Source organism: Carettochelys insculpta, chromosome 5 (assembly GCF_033958435.1).
Source record: "Carettochelys insculpta isolate YL-2023 chromosome 5, ASM3395843v1, whole genome shotgun sequence".
Lineage (NCBI taxonomy): Eukaryota > Metazoa > Chordata > Testudines > Carettochelyidae > Carettochelys > Carettochelys insculpta.
Window position 1 is genome coordinate 69,174,681 of NC_134141.1, and position 19,190 is coordinate 69,193,870.

The following is a 19,190-nucleotide window of genomic DNA, read 5'->3' on the forward strand; positions in this document are numbered from 1 at the left end:
GTAAGAATAAGAGCAAAACATCATACAGTGGCTGACATTGTTAAATGCAAAAAACACAATAAGGGAAATTTGAGGTTACAAACTCAAGGGCTAGGATTTTCAAAGGAGCTGAAGGGAGGTAGTTGCCCAATTGCTAATGACATTCAAAAGAGTTGGACACCTAACTTCATCTTACTGCATTGAAAATCACTGGTTTAAGAGTCACTTTCTGACTTTTAGATTTTAAGCTAAAACAGCCTTTAATTGCCTGACTCCTTGCATATATCAGTATCTAAATGCCCTGCAATCTTTAATCTTCAAAACCCTGTTAGATAGGGAAGTACTGCTACTACATTTTACAGATGGGAAACCAAGGCAGGGAGAGACTTGCCCGAGATCGTACAGGAAGCCTGTGAAGGAGCAGGGAATTAAAGCTAGCTCTCGCAAGCCCTGGACGAGTGTCCTCCCATAACACAGTGCATTGGTGTCAAATGTAATGTTCTAAAAATTCTAACTCACCTTTCCTGCTCTTTTGATTCCTAATTGTAAAACTTAATGCTGCATCAATTTAGGATAGATTGAACATTAATAGTTAGCAGTTCTTTTGAACATTCATTTTAATTTTTTTTTCTATATTCAGATAAATTTAAGGTAACATAAACTGCTTCAGTGAGCCAACTTTAAGCTTTTTCGTCAAACAAAGCATTTTGCTGTCCTTGGTATAATCTATAAAAGGAGCTGACTTCAAGGAAAAGTAGTACCGAAGTTTTAAAATTCTGAACATCTAACATAAGAAAGCTGTATTTGAAAAGTGCACACTTCACTACGGGAACTCTAGCCCAAGAGGAAAAGAGAATTTTGTTAAAAACTCAATGTGCGAAATGGAACGATGCTGAAAAATCTTATGTGTCCAGAACTCTGGTATCTTTGTCTGCACTGAAGTGAACTGTTGTGCAGTGTCACCATCAGGAATTCAATGTCATTGCCATTCTGTTCCACCCATGTGCACTGTTGGAGAGTCTTTCTAATTTATTTCCTGTATTACTGTAGCAGTTGAATGTTATAAGGCTGTACATGAAGGCTACTTCAGCTAGTGGACTGTTGTAATTTTGCCTCTCTGGAAGTGAGAGGACTAAACTTAGGATATGAAGCTGCAGTACACAAGAGATAAGAAACTTCTTTTATCTGTTATCAGTTTCCACAGCAGCTGTGCAGCTCTGTGACAGAGCTTAGATGTTGTATTGCCACCATGCAGTGAGCACATATAGCTTTCTTGGTGTTTAAACAATCCAGCTAAGGGGCTAATAAAATATTATATATCTGAAAAATGGATCATGAGTTAGACTGCATCAATCAGACTGAATCAAAGGAACAAAGTCTGATACTTGGCCAATAAAAGTAGTTAAAGTGGGTTATATTTTAGAACTGCCTTTTACTTAGAATAGCTTTTATTTTACTATATCTTTTTTGCAGTTTATCTTTAAAATGTGTTTTCTCTTATCTCTTCCTGTATTAATGATCCACAAAAACTGATAGGGAGACTGAGTATATAAAGCATATAATAGAAATTACTACACAAAGTGCTGTCAGAGGCAGTAAATATGCAAATTAGGTTTTTCCTTCTTAATATTTCAGTATAATAATTTTAGGTGTTACAATAAATATAATTTTTTTTCAAAGAGAAAAGTAATCTATGAATTTGTAAGTAGTTTGAACTTTATTATGGTAGTACTGTATATTTGCGTAGTACCATAGAGTAGCATATGTACGTTACATTGCTGACTCACATTTTTGTTCTCTATTGCATATTATTGTTGAACTGAGTGAACAAAATATTATGTTTAAGCCAGCCTGTTTAATGTTTATCTTACAGAACAGGAAAATTATGGAATTTGACAGCACCATGCAATGCTAACTGCAACTGCTTACGCTCCTTTTATTACCCAGTTTGTGGCAGAGATGAAGTCCAGTATTTTTCTCCCTGTTTTGCAGGATGTACATCTTTCAGTGTTCAAAAAAGAAAAAAGGTATTTTTATATTTTGTCTTTAACAGGAAATAGATGCATAATTTATCTTATATCTTGGTTTCGTAGCAAAATTTGTATGCCCTTTACAATTATTAAGTGTAAGGATTGTTTCTATTACAACAAAACAATGAATCAACACTAGCTTTTTAATACATAATTGGTAACTGAAAAAGAAAACTTAAACAAAACCTCGCTCTTTGAATCTGTAAATGAATATTTGTGTCAGTGGAATGGGGGGTCTAGTATCATCTAAGCTACGTCTACACTTGCCCAAAACTTCAAAATGGCCGTGCAAATGGCCATTTCGAAGTTTATTAATGAAGCGCTGAAATACATATTCAGCGCCTCATTAGCCTGCTGGCAGCCACGGCACTTTGAAATTGACATGGCTCACTGCCATGTGGCTCGTCCAGACAGGGCTCCTTTTTGAAAGGACCCTGGCAACTTCGAAATCCCCTTATTCCTATCTGCTTTTAGGAATAAAGGGATTTCAAAGTTGCCGGGGTCCTTTCGAAAAGGAGCCCTGTCTGAACGAGCCACACAGCGGCGAGCCGCGTCAGTTTTGAAGTGCCGCAGCTGCCAGCATGCTAATGAGGCACTGAATATGTATTTCATTAATAAACTTCGAAATGGCCATTTGCATGGCCATTTCGAAGTTTTGGGCTAGTGTAGACACGGCCCTAGTGTCTTGTAGCTGTTTTCTGCCTGCAGTATTTTGTTGCAAAAGTAGTTCTTTGTGACAAGTCCACCATTGCAGTCATTAGTAAAACAATAAATGGGCTATGCAGAAGATGCTACTGTTGGTCATTTGTAGTTTCCAAAATAGCCTGTGGTTTTAAGTATACACCCGGATTTGGGGGTTTACTTAGTTATCTACAAGTTTCTTTGAATTTTATTTGCTAACATTCTATTGGATAATATTTTTGTCTCTGAATCAGTCTCTAAATGCCATGAATCAGAGAATTGTGTTTTTCCAGCTCAGGATTACATGGTATTGACTCTCATACATGAAAATAAATTACTGCTGTTTTATCAGATTTCATCCCTGTAATCTATTCCAGTAACGCAGCTGTGAACTTTGAACAGGCTAGATCAATTATTCAAAAATAATCTGTGCTCCTTTTGTTGGGGGCTCAGATGACAACAGGGCTCAGATGCTTGGCTAAAATGTACGTGCTTCAACTCAGAGCTAAACCCATAAATTGACCTTTATCCGTTATTATACAGTAATGCCTCAAATGCTTCATCCTTTCATGCAGGTTTGTTAGGATCAAAATAATTCTAAAGCTTTTGGCTTTCTGTGCAAGGGTGCAGAGGAGCCTGGGTGGTGGGGTAACATTTTCCTGTGCTAGAATCTTAAGAGTAATTATTTTGGGACCCCATGGAGCATAGACTCTCAAATGTCAGTGTGAGATGTGAGAGGAGGGGGTTCAGTATTTCAGCAGAGGTGGCATTAAAGTTATTTCCTTTAATAGACAGTGTTGCAGAAGTGATACAGAGCAGGTTTACCAAACGTGCAAGTAAAGGAGAATTTTGAGCCAAGGATAATCCTATGGTTACCACCAGAGAAGGTGAATTTTAGGGGGAAAGAGTTATGCTGGTGAATGCTGCTTCTTTCTCCAAAGCACTTTGGATTTTGAGAGTTAAGTCGTTGCTCTATTGAATTTGTTTCATTAAGTTCTTTCAGGCCTTAGTTTTGTAGGTGGATGCAGCTTGGGAAACGGGAAGCATACAGTGCTACAGTTCCTTTTGTATCAAAAAGATGCTTGCCAGAGATGCCAGCTTCCCTTAGCCATGTAGAACTGCAAGAACTGCACCTTAAAGGGGGAAGCTGCTGTGTTGAGCTTTTAGACCCTCATGTATGGAGACCTGCTCGTGCTTGATTTATAAACTCTGGATGGCAGTTGCATCTCCCTGATCTCTCCAAAACAGTGCATCAGGACCTTCTGCCTCTACATCTGATGCAGATCATTGTTGTCCAGGTTGCACTGATTAAGGGTCATCAGTGCCTTGTCATGTCCCTTCAGGCACAGCAAACTCTCAGATTCTTCTGATGTCGAAAAAGTTAAAAAGAGCACAATGGGAGAAGGCAAGCTAGAAGATGGCAAGAAAATGGCATCTTTTGTGGATTTATTGCATACCACAAAGAGACCATGCAGAATTTGGGTAAAAAGGCAGATTAGATGGAAATTTTCACAGCCATCTAACTTCATTATACACAGGGATCTGTGTGAGGTTGTGGCTATTCCTGGCTGAAGGAATGTAAATCTCTATTCTTTTTCTTCTGTAGACAGTCTTTAAAAAAAAATATCAAGGGTGCTACTAAAATACAACTAAAAATATTGAATTTGTTCACTTAATTCTAAAAGCCTCTGATAATTTACTGTTAATTGCATTTCACATTCTCATTACTTCATTCAACTTTATAACACACTTATCAAAGCAGTAAGGTTGATGTTGATAGTTAGCTGACTTCAAAGTGAGTGACTTAACTGAGCCCACATGAAAGTTGATCATATTACTTCTTTGATACCAGTTTAAGGTTATTTGACTGTCCGTTCAGGGGTTTATGCCTGCATAGGAATTCTCTGTTGCATACGAACAAAACAATTTACTAAAACATCACCAAACTTGCAATACTGGATAAATCTTTTTATGTAGGCAAAGCCAAGACACATTGCTTTCATCAGTTTTTATTGTTTTGTTTTTTGTGGAGGAAGAAGGGGAAGAGGAAGATGGAAATATTGTACCTCTTCCTGCAAATGGTGCTTCTCCACTGGAGATAACAATGTTGTGTGCGAATATAGGTGGATGATGATATTGTAATACTGCCAGTGCTCTCGCCCTGTCCCCGAGTATCTTATGTGCACTGATGAAGCTGCTCTAATAATAGTGAAAAGGATGGCTAATATAGCGATAATTTTTAACAGGTCAGAATTCCAGCTTTTCATTTGGTATTGTACTAGTTGTATACTCATTCTAGCTAATATTGGAAAGCTGTGTGAGTGATTTCAATGGAGGGTATGCCTTCAAGCTATTATTTTTTTTCTCTTGTATAATTCCAGTAGACAAAGTCGGTCATGAGGGGGCAGAGTCTCATGTTTGCTTTAAAATTTGTATGACACATGAACTTCTTGTTGGACATGTTTGTTTGGAGAGGTTAATTTAAACAGCTCTTTGGGCCAGAGTAAGTGACTGACCTTGAGGCTGGCCAACCATGGCGATGACAAGAATGGATCTAATTTCATCTTCCTGAAATATGCAGAGCTTTGCACATTATGTTTTCTGTGTTTTAGAATTATGAAGTTATCACCGTGTGTTTTATTATAATTATCCCATTTTGTCAACTACTTCTTCCCATCTATAGGCAGAAGTAATGTATGCTGAAACAAATGCAGCTTGCGAGTCAGGACGCCATTACTCAGCAACGAAGGGTCCTGTGGTACCTTATAGACTAACAGAAAAGTTTTGAGCATGAGCTTTCGTGAGCACAGACTCACTTCATCAGATGCACATCATCTGATGCATCTGATGAAGTGAGTCTGTGCTCACGAAAGCTCATGCTCAAAACTTTTCTGTTAGTCTATAAGGTGCCACAGGACCCTTCATTGCTGTTACAGATCCAGACTAACATGGCTACCCCTCCGATACTTGAAGCCATTACTGTGTCTCTACCCATTTCTGTAGCAAGGGTATCACTAATTCTTATGCTTCCCTCAGATCCTTCAATTTAGCTTGTTTTTGTAATATAACCACTTGAAAATAAATACCTCTCTCCAAAAATAGAAAAAAGGGAAAGCAGTGAAAATACCTTAAAATAGTGTATCAACATATACGCACAGTAGTTGTGCTCCTTTATCTTATTTTCATCTCTATGGCCATGGCTACGCTAGCACTTTTCATTGAAAATAATTTTGAAATGGGCGGCTGTTTCAAAATTCACCCAGGAGTGATTGCACACAAAGAGCACTATATGGAACACAGCCCACATTTCAAAATCACTCTTCCACGCCTGTGTTGTGAAGAGTGCCCTATTTCGAAATTAATTGAGAAAGGAAACATATGCAGCTGTGCCACCAACCCCTATTTCAAAAGAGTGGGTCCGCCACGGCACTGGCCAGCTGGTGCACGGAGACACTCCGGGCAGCCCCAGCAGGGCTCTATGGTCTCTGGGTCTAGCTGCTTTTAAAGCTGCATGGACCCAGAAACCCTGTGCAGGAAGCTGAGTGTGTGCAGGCAGCCACAGGCACACGAGCCTGCAGTCCTATACCCACCAGCACCCCCATGATGCTGCCAACTGTCCCGAAAAGTGACATAGCCAGGAGCCCAGCACCCCCAGGTACTCCCTGGTGGACCGGGCAAGGACTCCCAGGACACCAGCCAGGGGGCTAAAAACCATGGCCCTTTCTGGTCTGAGCCAGAACTCAGGGACCTTCTTGCCCTGTGGGCAGATGAGGAGGTCCTGCTGCAAAGGAAAGAGAGGCAGCAGAATGCTGCAGCCTTCTTGCGGCTATCAGCAGGCCTGATTGCCTGAAGCCACCCGCTCCAGACTGCAGACCAAGTCCACTCTGAAGTAAAATAAATGGGGCAGGGGGTACAGTAAGGCCTGGGATGCCACATGACAGTCAGTGGCAGCCCCCTCCCCCGCAAGCTGCCCCTATTATGAAGAGTTGGACCAGCTCCTGGGGGCGAAGGAGGCAGCTGTCCCAGGTGAGGTGATCAACACAGACAAGCCAGAGGAGACACCCCTTAAGGCTGTGGGGGACAATGAGCTGGGACCCTCCATGGAGCCTGCCTCCCAACACCTGGAGCAAGGGCAACAGACCAAGCAGGACAGCTTGCTGCCTTGTTCTCAACAAACCTCCTGGGTGGAACTGGGGTGTTGACTAATGGCCAGTGTGGCCATCTCTGCACCAGCCCCTGCAGCCTCTGCCATCCCCATCCACAACCCTTCCGAGGCCAAGGGTGCAGCACCCCCACTTCCCCATGGTCCTGTCCCTGTCCCAGCCCCACAGGGAGTGGTAGGTAGTATACTCCTGTGCAGTGGTACAGGGCCTGGATGGCAATATAGGTCCCATCCACCACACCCCAAAGCACTTTGGGAACCCCAGGTTGTTGAAGCCCATGATGATGGCATCAAGGTCCCCAGCATGGATGATCTGGCACAGGAGGATCATGTTTATGGCCTGGATGACCTGCACATGATGGAGGGCAAATGCAGCCCTGGGGCCCCCTCCTCTGTCCCCTCCCAACCCCCCCGCACCCCAAGGTCTCCCCCCTGCCCCCCTTTGCCCTCCCTGTGGTGGGTGTGTGACCCAGTTTGGTTTACTTCAAGGAGGATAACTCCAATGGAGGCCTTGTCCACTCCAAATTGGTGCCCAACCGAGTGGTTGCTGTTGGGGGTGACCAGCTTCCACAGAGTGATGGCCACCCTCTTCTGTAGGGGGAGCGCAGGCCACGTCCTTGCGTCCTGGTGCTGCAGGGCAGGTTCAAGCCAGTGGCAGAGCACCATGAACATGGCTTTGGTCATTCTAAAATTCCAGAGTCACTGTTCATCATCCCGCTCCCTCAGGACAAGCTGGTCCCACCACTTGCTACTGGTGGGATACTTCCACAGTCACTGTTGGACCTGTGAGGGTGGGGCACACCTTGCAGCATAGGGGGGCACCTCAGGAAAGCAGAGATGTGGCTAGCTGTCCAGAGCTGCTGGTGGATGGCCGGATAGAGAACAGCTCCCAATGGGGAGCTGCTGGTGATCCATGGGGGGCATTTGTGTGTTATCTGAGATATGCTCTGCTCTGTGCATGTACTGCAGACAGCCTGGCAGCCCTCAGCGTGTGCACCAGAAGGGTGTTTGGGAGAGGCCCTTTAAGGGAGTGGCTGGCCACAGGTCCTGGAAGGGCTTGTCAGCCATGCAACCCACCCATACAGTTTCCTGCTCCATTCTTTCGAAAGAAAGTCCAGGGCTGTGTAGTCACTCTCTTTTGAAAGGACAGAGGAGTCTTTCAAAAGAGTGGCTTGATGGCTCGGTCTGCTTTTTGTGTGTACCCTCTCTATTTCAAAATGTGAGCTTTCAAATAGTAATTTGAATAGGCCACAGCCTAAATGTGATACTATCATTATTTGTAAATTACAGTTTGGAAGTGCCAATTGAGATTAAGGTCCCATTGCACAAGCCACTAAATTAGTAGACTATTAGAGACAGTTTTTGACCTATGGTTTAAATAGAAAACATAAATTGTGGGAAGTTTCTGGCAGAACTGAGTAGTGAATCCTGATAACCTACATTCCAGCACAGTGCTTTAGCTATGAAAGGCTACCCTCCATCTCTAATCTACTTTTGGAAATCAATTAGTGGAAGAAGAGAGGCTTTACCAAGGATTTTATTTAAAGTATTAACACTAAATCAGCCAATATTGACAGAAAAAGTGGTTCTTTGAGAATCTTTCTGGATAAAAGGATATCTTCCAGGTTATAAAAAGGCAATTGCAATTTAGTAATAAGGGTTGGTTAAAGCAACTGTTAACCCTTTTTCATCATAAGCATGTAAAATTATTTGGAAGGGGACGAGCACATGAAAGGCGTCCAAACAAAAAACCATTCATACTTTCATAATTTTGAATAATTGCATATTACTAACTTGTAACAAGAAGGTATACTTATTGGAGTACAGGACTGTCTTAGTGTGGCTTGTTTATTCTCAGCATTATCTTTTTCTATAAAATGATTAAAACTATACATGGACTAATTGAGGAGACACCAGCAGAATATGCAATTTTTCATGGATTTTTTATATGAATTATGTGTTGCTAGTTTACTTATTTTCAACCTGAGATTTAGTGCAATATGAAGTGAGGTCTAACTAATATAAAGGAGAAATTTAAATTTAAGTTAATCTAATATAAATATCAGTCTGGCAAAAAGGTTTAATGTGTAAATACAAAATATCCCAAATGGATGTCGCGGTAACTACTGTTCAGGTAAAAAGACATCTCTTTTTGTAGCTTGCTAGCCCAGGAGGAAAGCAAATCAATAATGGGAGGATAGAGTCAGTCTTTATGGCTAGAGTCATGTAACAGCGTAGTTGTTGTTAAAATTAAGTGAAATAACAGGACAGTGTGGCTGAATATATCACAGAACAAATTAAAGGTTCACTAAGTCATGCACTGCCCTTGAAATAAGTGTGTGTTAACATGTGGATGTCTGACCACTTAATCTGTACCAGTACGTATACAGTAATATACAATTGTACATATTTTGAAATAACACTGTTTGCTGTGTGTATTTCCTGTAGACTTACCAAAGCTGTTCCTGTGTTGGGATGCCAAAAAGATTACCTGATGAGGAAGATGTCCCTTTTGAGGCAGTGGCTGGGAAATGCCAAACACGATGCACATTGTTACCTCTGTTCCTGGGCTTTTTCTTTTTTGCTGTTGTTTTCACTTTTATGGCTGTTACTCCAACTACTGTGGCCATCCTCAGGTATTTCATTTTCATATTTTTTTAGTAGCATATTCCTGGTTCTACAGCACAGTATAAGCTTAAACTTAGCATGGCATGCTTCTTCCCCGCAACCCAAAGAAGAGCTCTGTGTAGCTCAAGAGGTTGTACCTTCCACCAGAAGAAGTTGGTCTTATGAAAACAAAAAAACAGTCATGTAGCACTTTAAAGACTAACAAAATCATTTATTAGGTGATGAGCTTTTGTGGGAAAGACATAGTTTTTTAGATCATAGACTTACCAGAACAGACTCAATGTATAAAGCACAGAAGTCCATAAATTGTATCATGATTGACAACTCAGAAGAGCAGAGAGACGGGTGTGGGGTGGGAAAGTTAAAAGTGAGGTCAAGCATCAGAGTATGTAAAAGAGCCATTATAATGGGTCAGGTAATTGCTGTCCCTGTTCAAACCATATATTAAAGTGTTGAGTTTGAATGCGAATCTTACCTCTGAGCATTCTCTCTGTAGACAGTTGTTAAAGTCTCTTTTCAGTAGAACACAAACTCATAGGTCTTTAACAGAATGGCTCACTCCATGAAAGTGCTGGCTGACAGGTTTGTGTATTTGGAGATTTTTGATGTCTGTTCTATGTCCATTCATTCTTTGCTGAAGAGTGTTTGCAGTTTGCTCTATATGCGTGGTCTGTGGGCATTGTTGGCACGTGATGGCATATATCATGTTAACTGAAGAACCGGAGAATGTGCCCATGATTCTGTAATTAATGTGGTTAGCTTATCGTTTCACCTGTCTTGTATCTTTATGGCAAGGAATGGAACTATTCTGACAACTTGCAAATTAAAGATTTTAAATATATTTTAAAATGAAATTGAAAAATCTCTGTTGATATCACTGGATGTAGCAAGACAGAAACTAAGGCTGAACTATGGAATTCGTTGAGACACCTGGAGGCTGCACACATGCCACTAGACCACAGTTGGAAACCCAGTGTCATTGCTGCTAAATTTTTGTGGACAGCTAGTGGACAGCCAGTATTGCAGACATGTCTGGCATCAGCTGTGGCAGCCAAGGTCCACACGTGTTCAGTTGTCCCAATGGTTTGCATCAGACGCGAGTAAGGAGATTGGTTCATCCATTGCAGCCATGAAACTGAGGCAAGCTGTGGCAAAAGATGGCATTTATAACAAAGTCTTTTCTAACCTGGTTCACTGGTACAGAAATGCCTGGTGCAGCTTTTTACCAACATCCTGGAAACTGGTGAAATTCACAGCTTGCAAAGAGAAGCACTTTTAAAACCTAGAAAATCTGTAGATGACCCTTCTGTTTATAAGCCAGTCTCCCTCTTGAGCACCACGTACAAAGTGATGGAGCCTGAGATTCTAAGTTGAATTGGCCCCATGTTTCAAAGCCTTCCTGTTTTGAAAAAGCATTTCCATCATAAGTGATATTCATAATTTGAATATCCCCATTGTTCCCAAACAAGTGTTCTTCTGTTCCTACCCCAAGGAGACTCCTGACCCCAAGGGAGATGTGCTAAAGACTCTTGGAAGTTCTCTGATGACTTTGCTGTTGCTATTCATTTTTATGTGGAAGCTGCTCTGATTCTATGATGATGCGTCACAGTGTACAGTTCTAAGGTGTGTGCCTGTTAGCCACAATGCCTTGCCAGTCTCTGAAACTCAGATGGTCTTTGACCCTGAACACACTGTGCTAGACAACCATTAAATTCTAATTGTATATGTAGGCTACTAATTATATGGGGCTTAGCTTCCCCTTGAAATGAGACTTTATTAATACCTTGTTAAAGCGGCTGTTCACCCATGCAGAGCTGCAGTTTTGATGTTAATAAAAGTCATAACTTTCGGAACATAATTGCTTTCCTATTCTATAGCTTGTAATGCCTCATGGTCAAATGTAGAAAGACCACATTACAATTTTTATTATTTAAAGTTCACAAGTTATTTGAAAGGCACATGAGCATACGGAATTATTTTATATACCATAAAAAGCACTACCACTACTGAAATGGTGGTGTAACACACAACACTGTACTGCGTTATTACGCTTCATTACATTGACCTTCTGTTCTTGGTGCTACAGTGTGAATCCATATGGGAGTTGAACTTTCAATATGACTGTGTTAGTCTGGAGGCAGAGGAAGGTCACCTGTGTTTAGAATGGGGAAACTAAGGGGAAAGCAATATTTTTTGCATTTGTGTCATCATACTTCTGAAAAATTACTGGAGATTTCTTAGTCTGTCCACTTCAGTTGTCAGTGTTGTCAATTTTACTGGGATGCTGAACTGTTAGCAGTCAGGTTCAACTAAAATGGTTCATTGTGGTTGCTGCTGCTTGTTGTGATACCTTTATATGATGCAATATGCTGATATAAAACAAATGCTACAAATAAATAAGATACCTACTGATCATACATTTGATCCAAAGTACTACCCCCACCCGTGTTTGCTCCACTATACTATGTACTGAAGTATCTCCACTTCATGATGAGTGATCAGGCTATTAGCAATGTGCATGGTCTTGAACAGAGTCCCCTTGAACAGAGCCAGCTTGATTATCTTGTGTGTAAATGCATTGGGAAAAAGACTATCTAATGTCAGAAACAATGCTGTTACCAGAATTCTCTGTGATTTATTGCAGAAAACTGGTGTGCATTATATTTTATTGAAGTCATTTTTTGTCTCTTCTGTCAAGTAAATTCCATTTCAAGATTTTAGGTTGCCTAGTACACAATGTACAGATCAAAGTATCAACAAATAACTTGACAATGTCAGAGTTTTTTAAAAGTTGAAGTATAACTTACCAAAAAAAACCTGAACAACCCCAAAACACCCCAAACCAAGTTGAAAAACATCAGTTACATTTATATTTTATGAAGCCCTTAAATTCCAATTTTATTTGCAGGTGTGTACCAGATAAACAGCGTTCATTTGCGTTGGGAGTGCAGTCAGTGTTTCTACGCTTAGTAGGTATGACATTGATTATCTTTTGCTTAATTACCTGTGCCAGCATAAAATGTCTAATTGGGAGACTTTCTTTTCACATGACCGAGATGAATAATTTTAAAGAAAACCTGTATGAATTAATTTGCTGCCATCTTCCAGTCTGAAAGAACAAGCCAAACGCCTAGGAATTCAAATGTGGTGCTTCACAAATTTTAGCATTAATGCTATCTTCTCTATAAAGAGTTGTGTAAAGAGGCCAGGCTTGCTGACAGTGGGGTGCAAAGGGGGCAGTTGCTCTGGGCCCTTTTGAAGTTCTGCAGCAGTGCTGCTCCATCTGTGCATAGGTGTGAAGGAGCGGGAGACCCAGCACTGCATTAGGGGCAGTGCTGAGAGCTGGCTGCCCTAGGCCCTGCCCCTTCCAGGGCACAGAGCTGCCTCCCCTCCCACTTTGCTGCAGGGCCCATGGTGTCTGCAGCCTTGCTGAAAGATGCGAGAAGGCTATGTCAAAGAAAACAAATCCCAACTGCAGAACTACATTCAGAATGGCATCCCCTTTTGTTAAAGCAACCGCCTTTCTCCCCAAAACATACAAGCCCATTTTTTTAAAATTGCAGAGATTTTAAGGCTCCACTAGTTAAAAAGAGTGTTTTTGTAACACTTAATCATGTGTTTATTGTATAATTCAACATTGATGAAACTGGCAGCACTTTAGAAGTTACAAGTAAAATGGTAAAGGTTTTATGAAACCAGGTGCAGTGTTTTGTGTTCTTACTTCTAATGGACATATACGTACATTTTAGAAATCTAGCAGACATATAATCTGCACAATTAGTCATTCATTTCCAGAACACTTTCTGGTAGTCGTTACTGTCTTTGTTTTCTTTTTTAATTTTGGGAGGTCATTGATGTGGATGCAGAAACAGTGAGAAGCACATGTTAGAGTTTGCAACTTTTAAAAACTATGACATAGCAAAGAACCTTTCAAACCCCTGATGGGGGGCATTCCAGCATGGAAGTTAACTAATGGCTCCATATTCTACAAACCTGAATTGTTCATACCCTGCATTGCTTCCCTGTACTATAGACTTCCTTGGGGACTCTGTCAGGAAGCTAATATCTTAATTTATTTACCTCATCCACACTGGAGAGAGGAGATGAAGGGAGCTCTATCCTCCGCTAAACATTGTGGCATAGCTTTTTACTCTGTGATGTCATGCTCAGGGCCTGTTGTAGTAATTGGGCCTACAAATTTACCTTATATTTTTCAAGCTGAGCTTACAATTAAGTATAAGTTCATGATGTGTCACAGCAAATCATGATGAATGTTAATGGGAAAATTGCAAAAGAGAGATTAAAAAAACTAAATTAATGCAAATAAAAAGACCTACTAATATAATTTAATTACTGTTTTAAAATCATGCCTGGTAAACAAGAAAATGTGGGCCTGGAAATTAATGAACCAATATTGGTGTGTTGGAAACTAGTTTCAATTGGAGGACAAAACACTGAGGGAAACAGCTATTTCAGTTACTTTTTTGGACTCATTTAAAAAATTATGTTAAGAAGATTAGGCTACTTGAGCAAGCTTCCTCATCATGGCAGCCACACACATTGTCTCCTAGGACCCCAATTTTCATCATTCTGATCTACAGAGACATTCTGATGAGACTGCTCCTCCAAAAATGACATATATAACATCACTGCCAGCCCTAGTTAAATCTAAAACACAATCTAAAAGAAACCAAAATAATAATTTCTGTAACCACGATAATAACTGTAGCCCAACTCAGCTAACTTTCTTTACCTCCTAAAATTGTTACGCTGACTCATTCTCTAGCAGCGTTACAGCTCAGCAGGGGTCTATCATGCCAACCAATAAACTGTCAAAACCAGAGTTCATTCTTTTAAAAATTCTCCTCAGTTAAAGGAAAAGTAGTAAGAAATGATTAAAATAAACCTTACTTAATTTAATTTAATTAGCTTTAGCTGTTTTTTCTTTAATAAATAGTTTCAAAAATTAACTCTTATTAAGAAAATTAAGGCCTCTGAATGCAAAATCGTAGTTCTTGTTTCATAGTGTTTAACTCTGAACAGCAACTACATTATAGTAACACATTTGGCCCATTTATTCCATCTAAATTAATACAAAAGGCTTATGCCAAAGCAGACCGTTGGTTAATTACATAACTGCTGTTGTTCTCAAGATCTGAAACATTGCTTCTAGGCTTTTATTTCTGGGTATATTTTTTATGTCATTGACACTTGGTCAGTTAGCCAAAGAGGCTTTTTTCAAAAACCTGTATGTGTCATAATTTAGGAAAACATATTTCCAAAAGCCCTTTCCTTTTCTATCAAGAGTTAAGGGGATAATGTATGTAGCTACATGAGCACTTTCAGAATTGACAGTATAATTAAAGTATTAATGTACATAATGATTGAAATACCTCACTACTTAAAAAATGAACATATTGGATCCCTAACATACAGCCACCTCTTGGAAGGGAGCTGACAAGATGTGAGTACATTTTACTGGAAGAGGGGAGGGAGTAATAGTAGTCCATCAGAGGGGGTGACCTCCCCACCCCCCAGGTCCGTGGGTGGCCCATCCTCCTCACTACATCACCACCAGCTGTCGGATGTACGGAATCAGCAAGGCATCCAGAGCTGTGAGTGTGGGCCTCTGGTCAGGGCTATAAAATCAAAGTGGTCACAGAGTCAGAGCAGGGCAGCAAAGAGAATCCATGGGCTCAGGCTTGCACTTAGGCATAGCAAAGAATAGTCTCTCCATTTAGGCTCTGTATTGGGACAGGGCAGTAAAGGCATCTAGGGCTCAGGCCTGTATTCAGGCTGAGCAACAAATCAAGGAATTAGCCCAAACTCTTGTCCAGAGAGGGGCAACAAACAGAGTCATTCAGCTTAGGTCTCAGCTCTGACAGCCTGAGGGAATGGGGAGACTGCCACTCCAGGGGCTGAGTGGCAGGAGAGCATGCAGGCCCACCCTGTCAATGCATCATGGCGCTGGGCCCTAATAGTGGCAGAGTGGTCTGCCATCAAGTCAGCATGGCTCCAGACCGCAACATGCTGACTCATTCTCTAGCAGCGTTACAGATCAGCATGGGTCTGTCATCACGGGGCCTCTCACACTGGAAGCAGATTGTGGAACTTTGAGTCCAGAGAGCTGGGCAGTGGGGGCCTCCATCACCACATCACCAGTAACTACTCTTCCTTGGTTGGGTCAGCCAGTGGTATAGGCAGTCCAAGCCAGCCATCTCCCTCCTCCAGGGTCAGGTCTTCCAGTGATTCAGGTGATCCGGGATAGTCATCTGTTTCCTGCAGGCCCACTGTGACCTCCCAGTGCAGGAGCTCAGCATAAACACCTATTCCCTCTGGTTGCTTTCCTTGAAATGAGCCCCGAGTTCCACGCTTTATACTTCCAGTCTTGCCCCTGGGGTGAGAGTTTTGTGGGTCTGCTCAGTAGGGTGCAGAGGACTACTCCTCCCTCTGTAGGTGGCCAGTCTGCTTCACTGTAATAATGGGCACAAGTGCAAACTCCTATCCTATGCTGTGATATCCTTAGCATTCACATGGGACCGATGGTATCTTAGTTTTAAGTTGTTCTTTGCAAGAATTTACACTATGTTGCCTTGTTCTCTCTCTATCTCAGAAATGCAAAGGGCTAGAACAAGATGATTATATTTGAATGTGTGGTTCTATAATCTGGCTACACCAAACTTAATGCTGTAATCCGTAAAATGACCCACAGGTTCTCACTCTGTATGCTGTTGGTTCAGTTAAAATTCTTTGAATTATCTTTGTACATTTGCATCTCTTCCAGGCACTATTCCTGGACCAATTCTGTTTGGTGTGGCAATAGACAGAAGTTGTACTCTGTGGGATGTTAATAAATGTGACATTAAAGGAGCCTGCTGGGTTTACAACAACTCAAAAATGGCCTATATGCTCATGGGTATAAGTAAGTGCTTGCATTTTTGATATATATGTACCACAAATGAGTGGTCTTGGAAACTTTTCAAAGACACCATCATAGAGGCCCAACGTAATTGTATATCCCCAAATTAAAAAAAAACACAGTAAGAGACCCAAAGAAGAGCTACCATGGCTTAACAACCTTGTCAAAGAAGCAGTGAGAGACAAAAAAAGGGAACTTTTAAAAAGTGGAAGTCAAATCCTAGTGAAGAAAATAGAAAGGAACATAAACACTTCCAAATTAAGTGTGAAAATATAATATGACAAGCAGAAAAGAGTTTGTAGAATAGATAACTCCAGAAACTCCAAAAGCAGCAACAAAATGTTTTATATGTACATGAGATGCAGGAAGCTTGCTAAACAATCAGTGGGGCCCGTCAACAATCGAGATATAAATGAGCACTCAAAGATGATAGTCATGTCAGAGAAACTAAATGAATTCTTGCTTCAGTCTTCACAGCTGAGGATGTTAGGGGGATTCCCAAACCTGAGCTGTCCTTTGAAGGTGACAAATCTGAGGAATTGTCCAAGACTGAGGTGTCATTAGAGGAGGTTTTGAACTAATTAATAAACTTAACAGTAACAAGTTTCCTGGACCAGATGGCTTTCACCCAAGAGTTCTGAAAGAACTCAGATGTGAAATTGTGGAACTATTAATTATGGTTTGTTACCTAGCCTTTAAATAAGTGTTTGTACCCAATGACTGGAAGATACCTAAGATAATGCCAATATTTAAAAAGGGCTCTAGAAGAGATCCCGGCAGTTATAGACCAGTAAGTCTAACATTGATGCTGGGCAAATTAGTTGAAACAATAGTAAAGAATAAAATTTTCAGACATATAGAAAAGCATAATTTGTTGACCAAAGAGTCAACATGGTTTCTGTAAAGGGAAATCACATTTTGCTAATCTATTAGAGTTCTTTGGAGGGAGTCAATAAACATGTGGATAAGGAAGATCCATTAGGTATAGTGTACTTAGATTTCCAGAAAGCCTTTGACAAGGTCCCTTACCAAAGGCTCTTACATAAATTATGTTTTCATGGAATAAGAGGAAGATCCTTTCATGGACTGAGGGCTGGTTAAAAGACAAAGGGTAGGAATAAATGGTAAATTTTCAGAATGGAAGTGGTGTTTCCCCGGGGTCAGTCCTAGGGCCAGTCCTATTCAATTTATTCATAAATGTTCTGGAGAAAGGGGTAAACTGTGAGATAGCAAAGTTTTCAAATGATACTAAATTGTTCAAGATAGTTAAGACCAAAGTAGACTGTGAAGAACTTCAAAAAGATCTCACAAAACTAAGTGATTGAGCAACCAACTCGCAAATGAAATTTAATGTGGATAAATGTAAAGTAATGCACATTGGAAAAAATAACCCCTACTATACAATCTGATGGGGGCTAATTTAACTGAAACTAATCAGGAAAGATTAGTGAATTACTATGGTCATCATGGATAGTTCTTTGGAAACATCCACACATTGTGTAGCTGCAGTCAAAACAGCAAACAGGCTATTAGGAATCATTAAAAAGGGATAGAGATTAACACAGAGAATATCTTACTGCCCTTCTATAAAGCCATGGTATGCCCACATCTTGACTACTGCGTACAGATGTGGTCTCCTCATCTCAAAGAAGATATATGGGCATTAGAAAAGGGCAACTAAAATGATGAGGGGTTTGGAATAGGTCCCATATGAAGAAGGATTTAAGAGACTAGGATTTTCAGCTTAGAAAAGAGGAGACAAAGGGGGGATAAGATAGAAGTATGTAAATCCTGAGTGGTGTAGAGAAAGTGAATAAAGAAAATTTTATATCAGAAGGAATCAGGAAACTAAAAAGAGCACTGACTCAATTGATTTTTTTCCCCTTAGTCCATCACCTTTAAAGAGGGAGATGAGGAAGGATATAGAGGACAAGTAATGAATTGGGACATGAAACTAGGAATTGAGGAAAATGGTGATCGCAAAGTCAAAAGAAGTGTGAAGAGTGTACTTGAGAGGGTTCATAATATTTTAAGTAGGGATGAAGTTTCAGTGCAGTGCCACAAGTGACAGGAAGCTAAAAAGGGACTTTTGCGGCATACAGTCCTGAGCAGACTAGAATGGAGGAGAATAACAGAATTCCAGTGAGTACTAAAAGTCTCACAGCAAGCAAGAACCAGATGGCAGATGAGGGACCTCATCCAAAGATCCTGGAAGTCAGGGGAAAGACTGCTGCTGTTTTTAGGGTACTTTTATTTGCACTGTGGGTTTTAGCATGCTTTCTGCCATCACTGGGTACCATAGTGTGGAGCCATAACATTGAGCCCAGTTTATAGCTTGGGAAATGATAAAATTTCTCCTTAGATTTAGATTTTTGTGGCACCCTTTCAGACTACGGGATCACACACTTCGTAGTTTCTCTAGGCCAAATGAATTGCACTCATCACATGATCATAACATAACTGCTTTTCCCTTGCATTCCTCTGTCCCAGAGGCTCTGTGTGCCCCTTCCTCTCTCTTCAGATTGTTTTGTTTGGGAAATAAGTCATTAATCAGCAAGTTCAGCTCCACTGGAATGATGAACAGTGATCAGACAGGTATTGCTATACTGCAAGGCATGAATGGGTATTGTGGGCTAGTTGTTTGAGCCATGGACAATTGCAGAGACGCTCAGAGTTGTGACTGTGCCCAACAGATAAGGTCTCCATATGTCCCACTATTTTGGTTGTCTAGTCCCTCCCACGGTAATAATTTTGTAGTTAATGATGTCTAGATCATTTTGGAATTGACCAA

At 40.8% G+C, this 19,190-nt stretch overlaps 1 protein-coding gene across 1 annotated transcript in view; it reads left to right on the top strand.

Moving 5' to 3' along the window:
- The window catches only part of LOC142013121 (solute carrier organic anion transporter family member 4C1-like), a 94,948-nt gene that overhangs the window by 74,272 nt on the left and 1,486 nt on the right, over positions 1-19,190 (top strand). The window contains exons 9-12 of the mRNA XM_074994192.1: positions 1,853-2,006; positions 9,301-9,488; positions 12,389-12,453; positions 16,265-16,402. Of these exons, the coding sequence (XP_074850293.1) occupies positions 1,853-2,006; positions 9,301-9,488; positions 12,389-12,453; positions 16,265-16,402 (545 nt within the window). The remainder of the gene's footprint in view (positions 1-1,852; positions 2,007-9,300; positions 9,489-12,388; positions 12,454-16,264; positions 16,403-19,190) is intronic.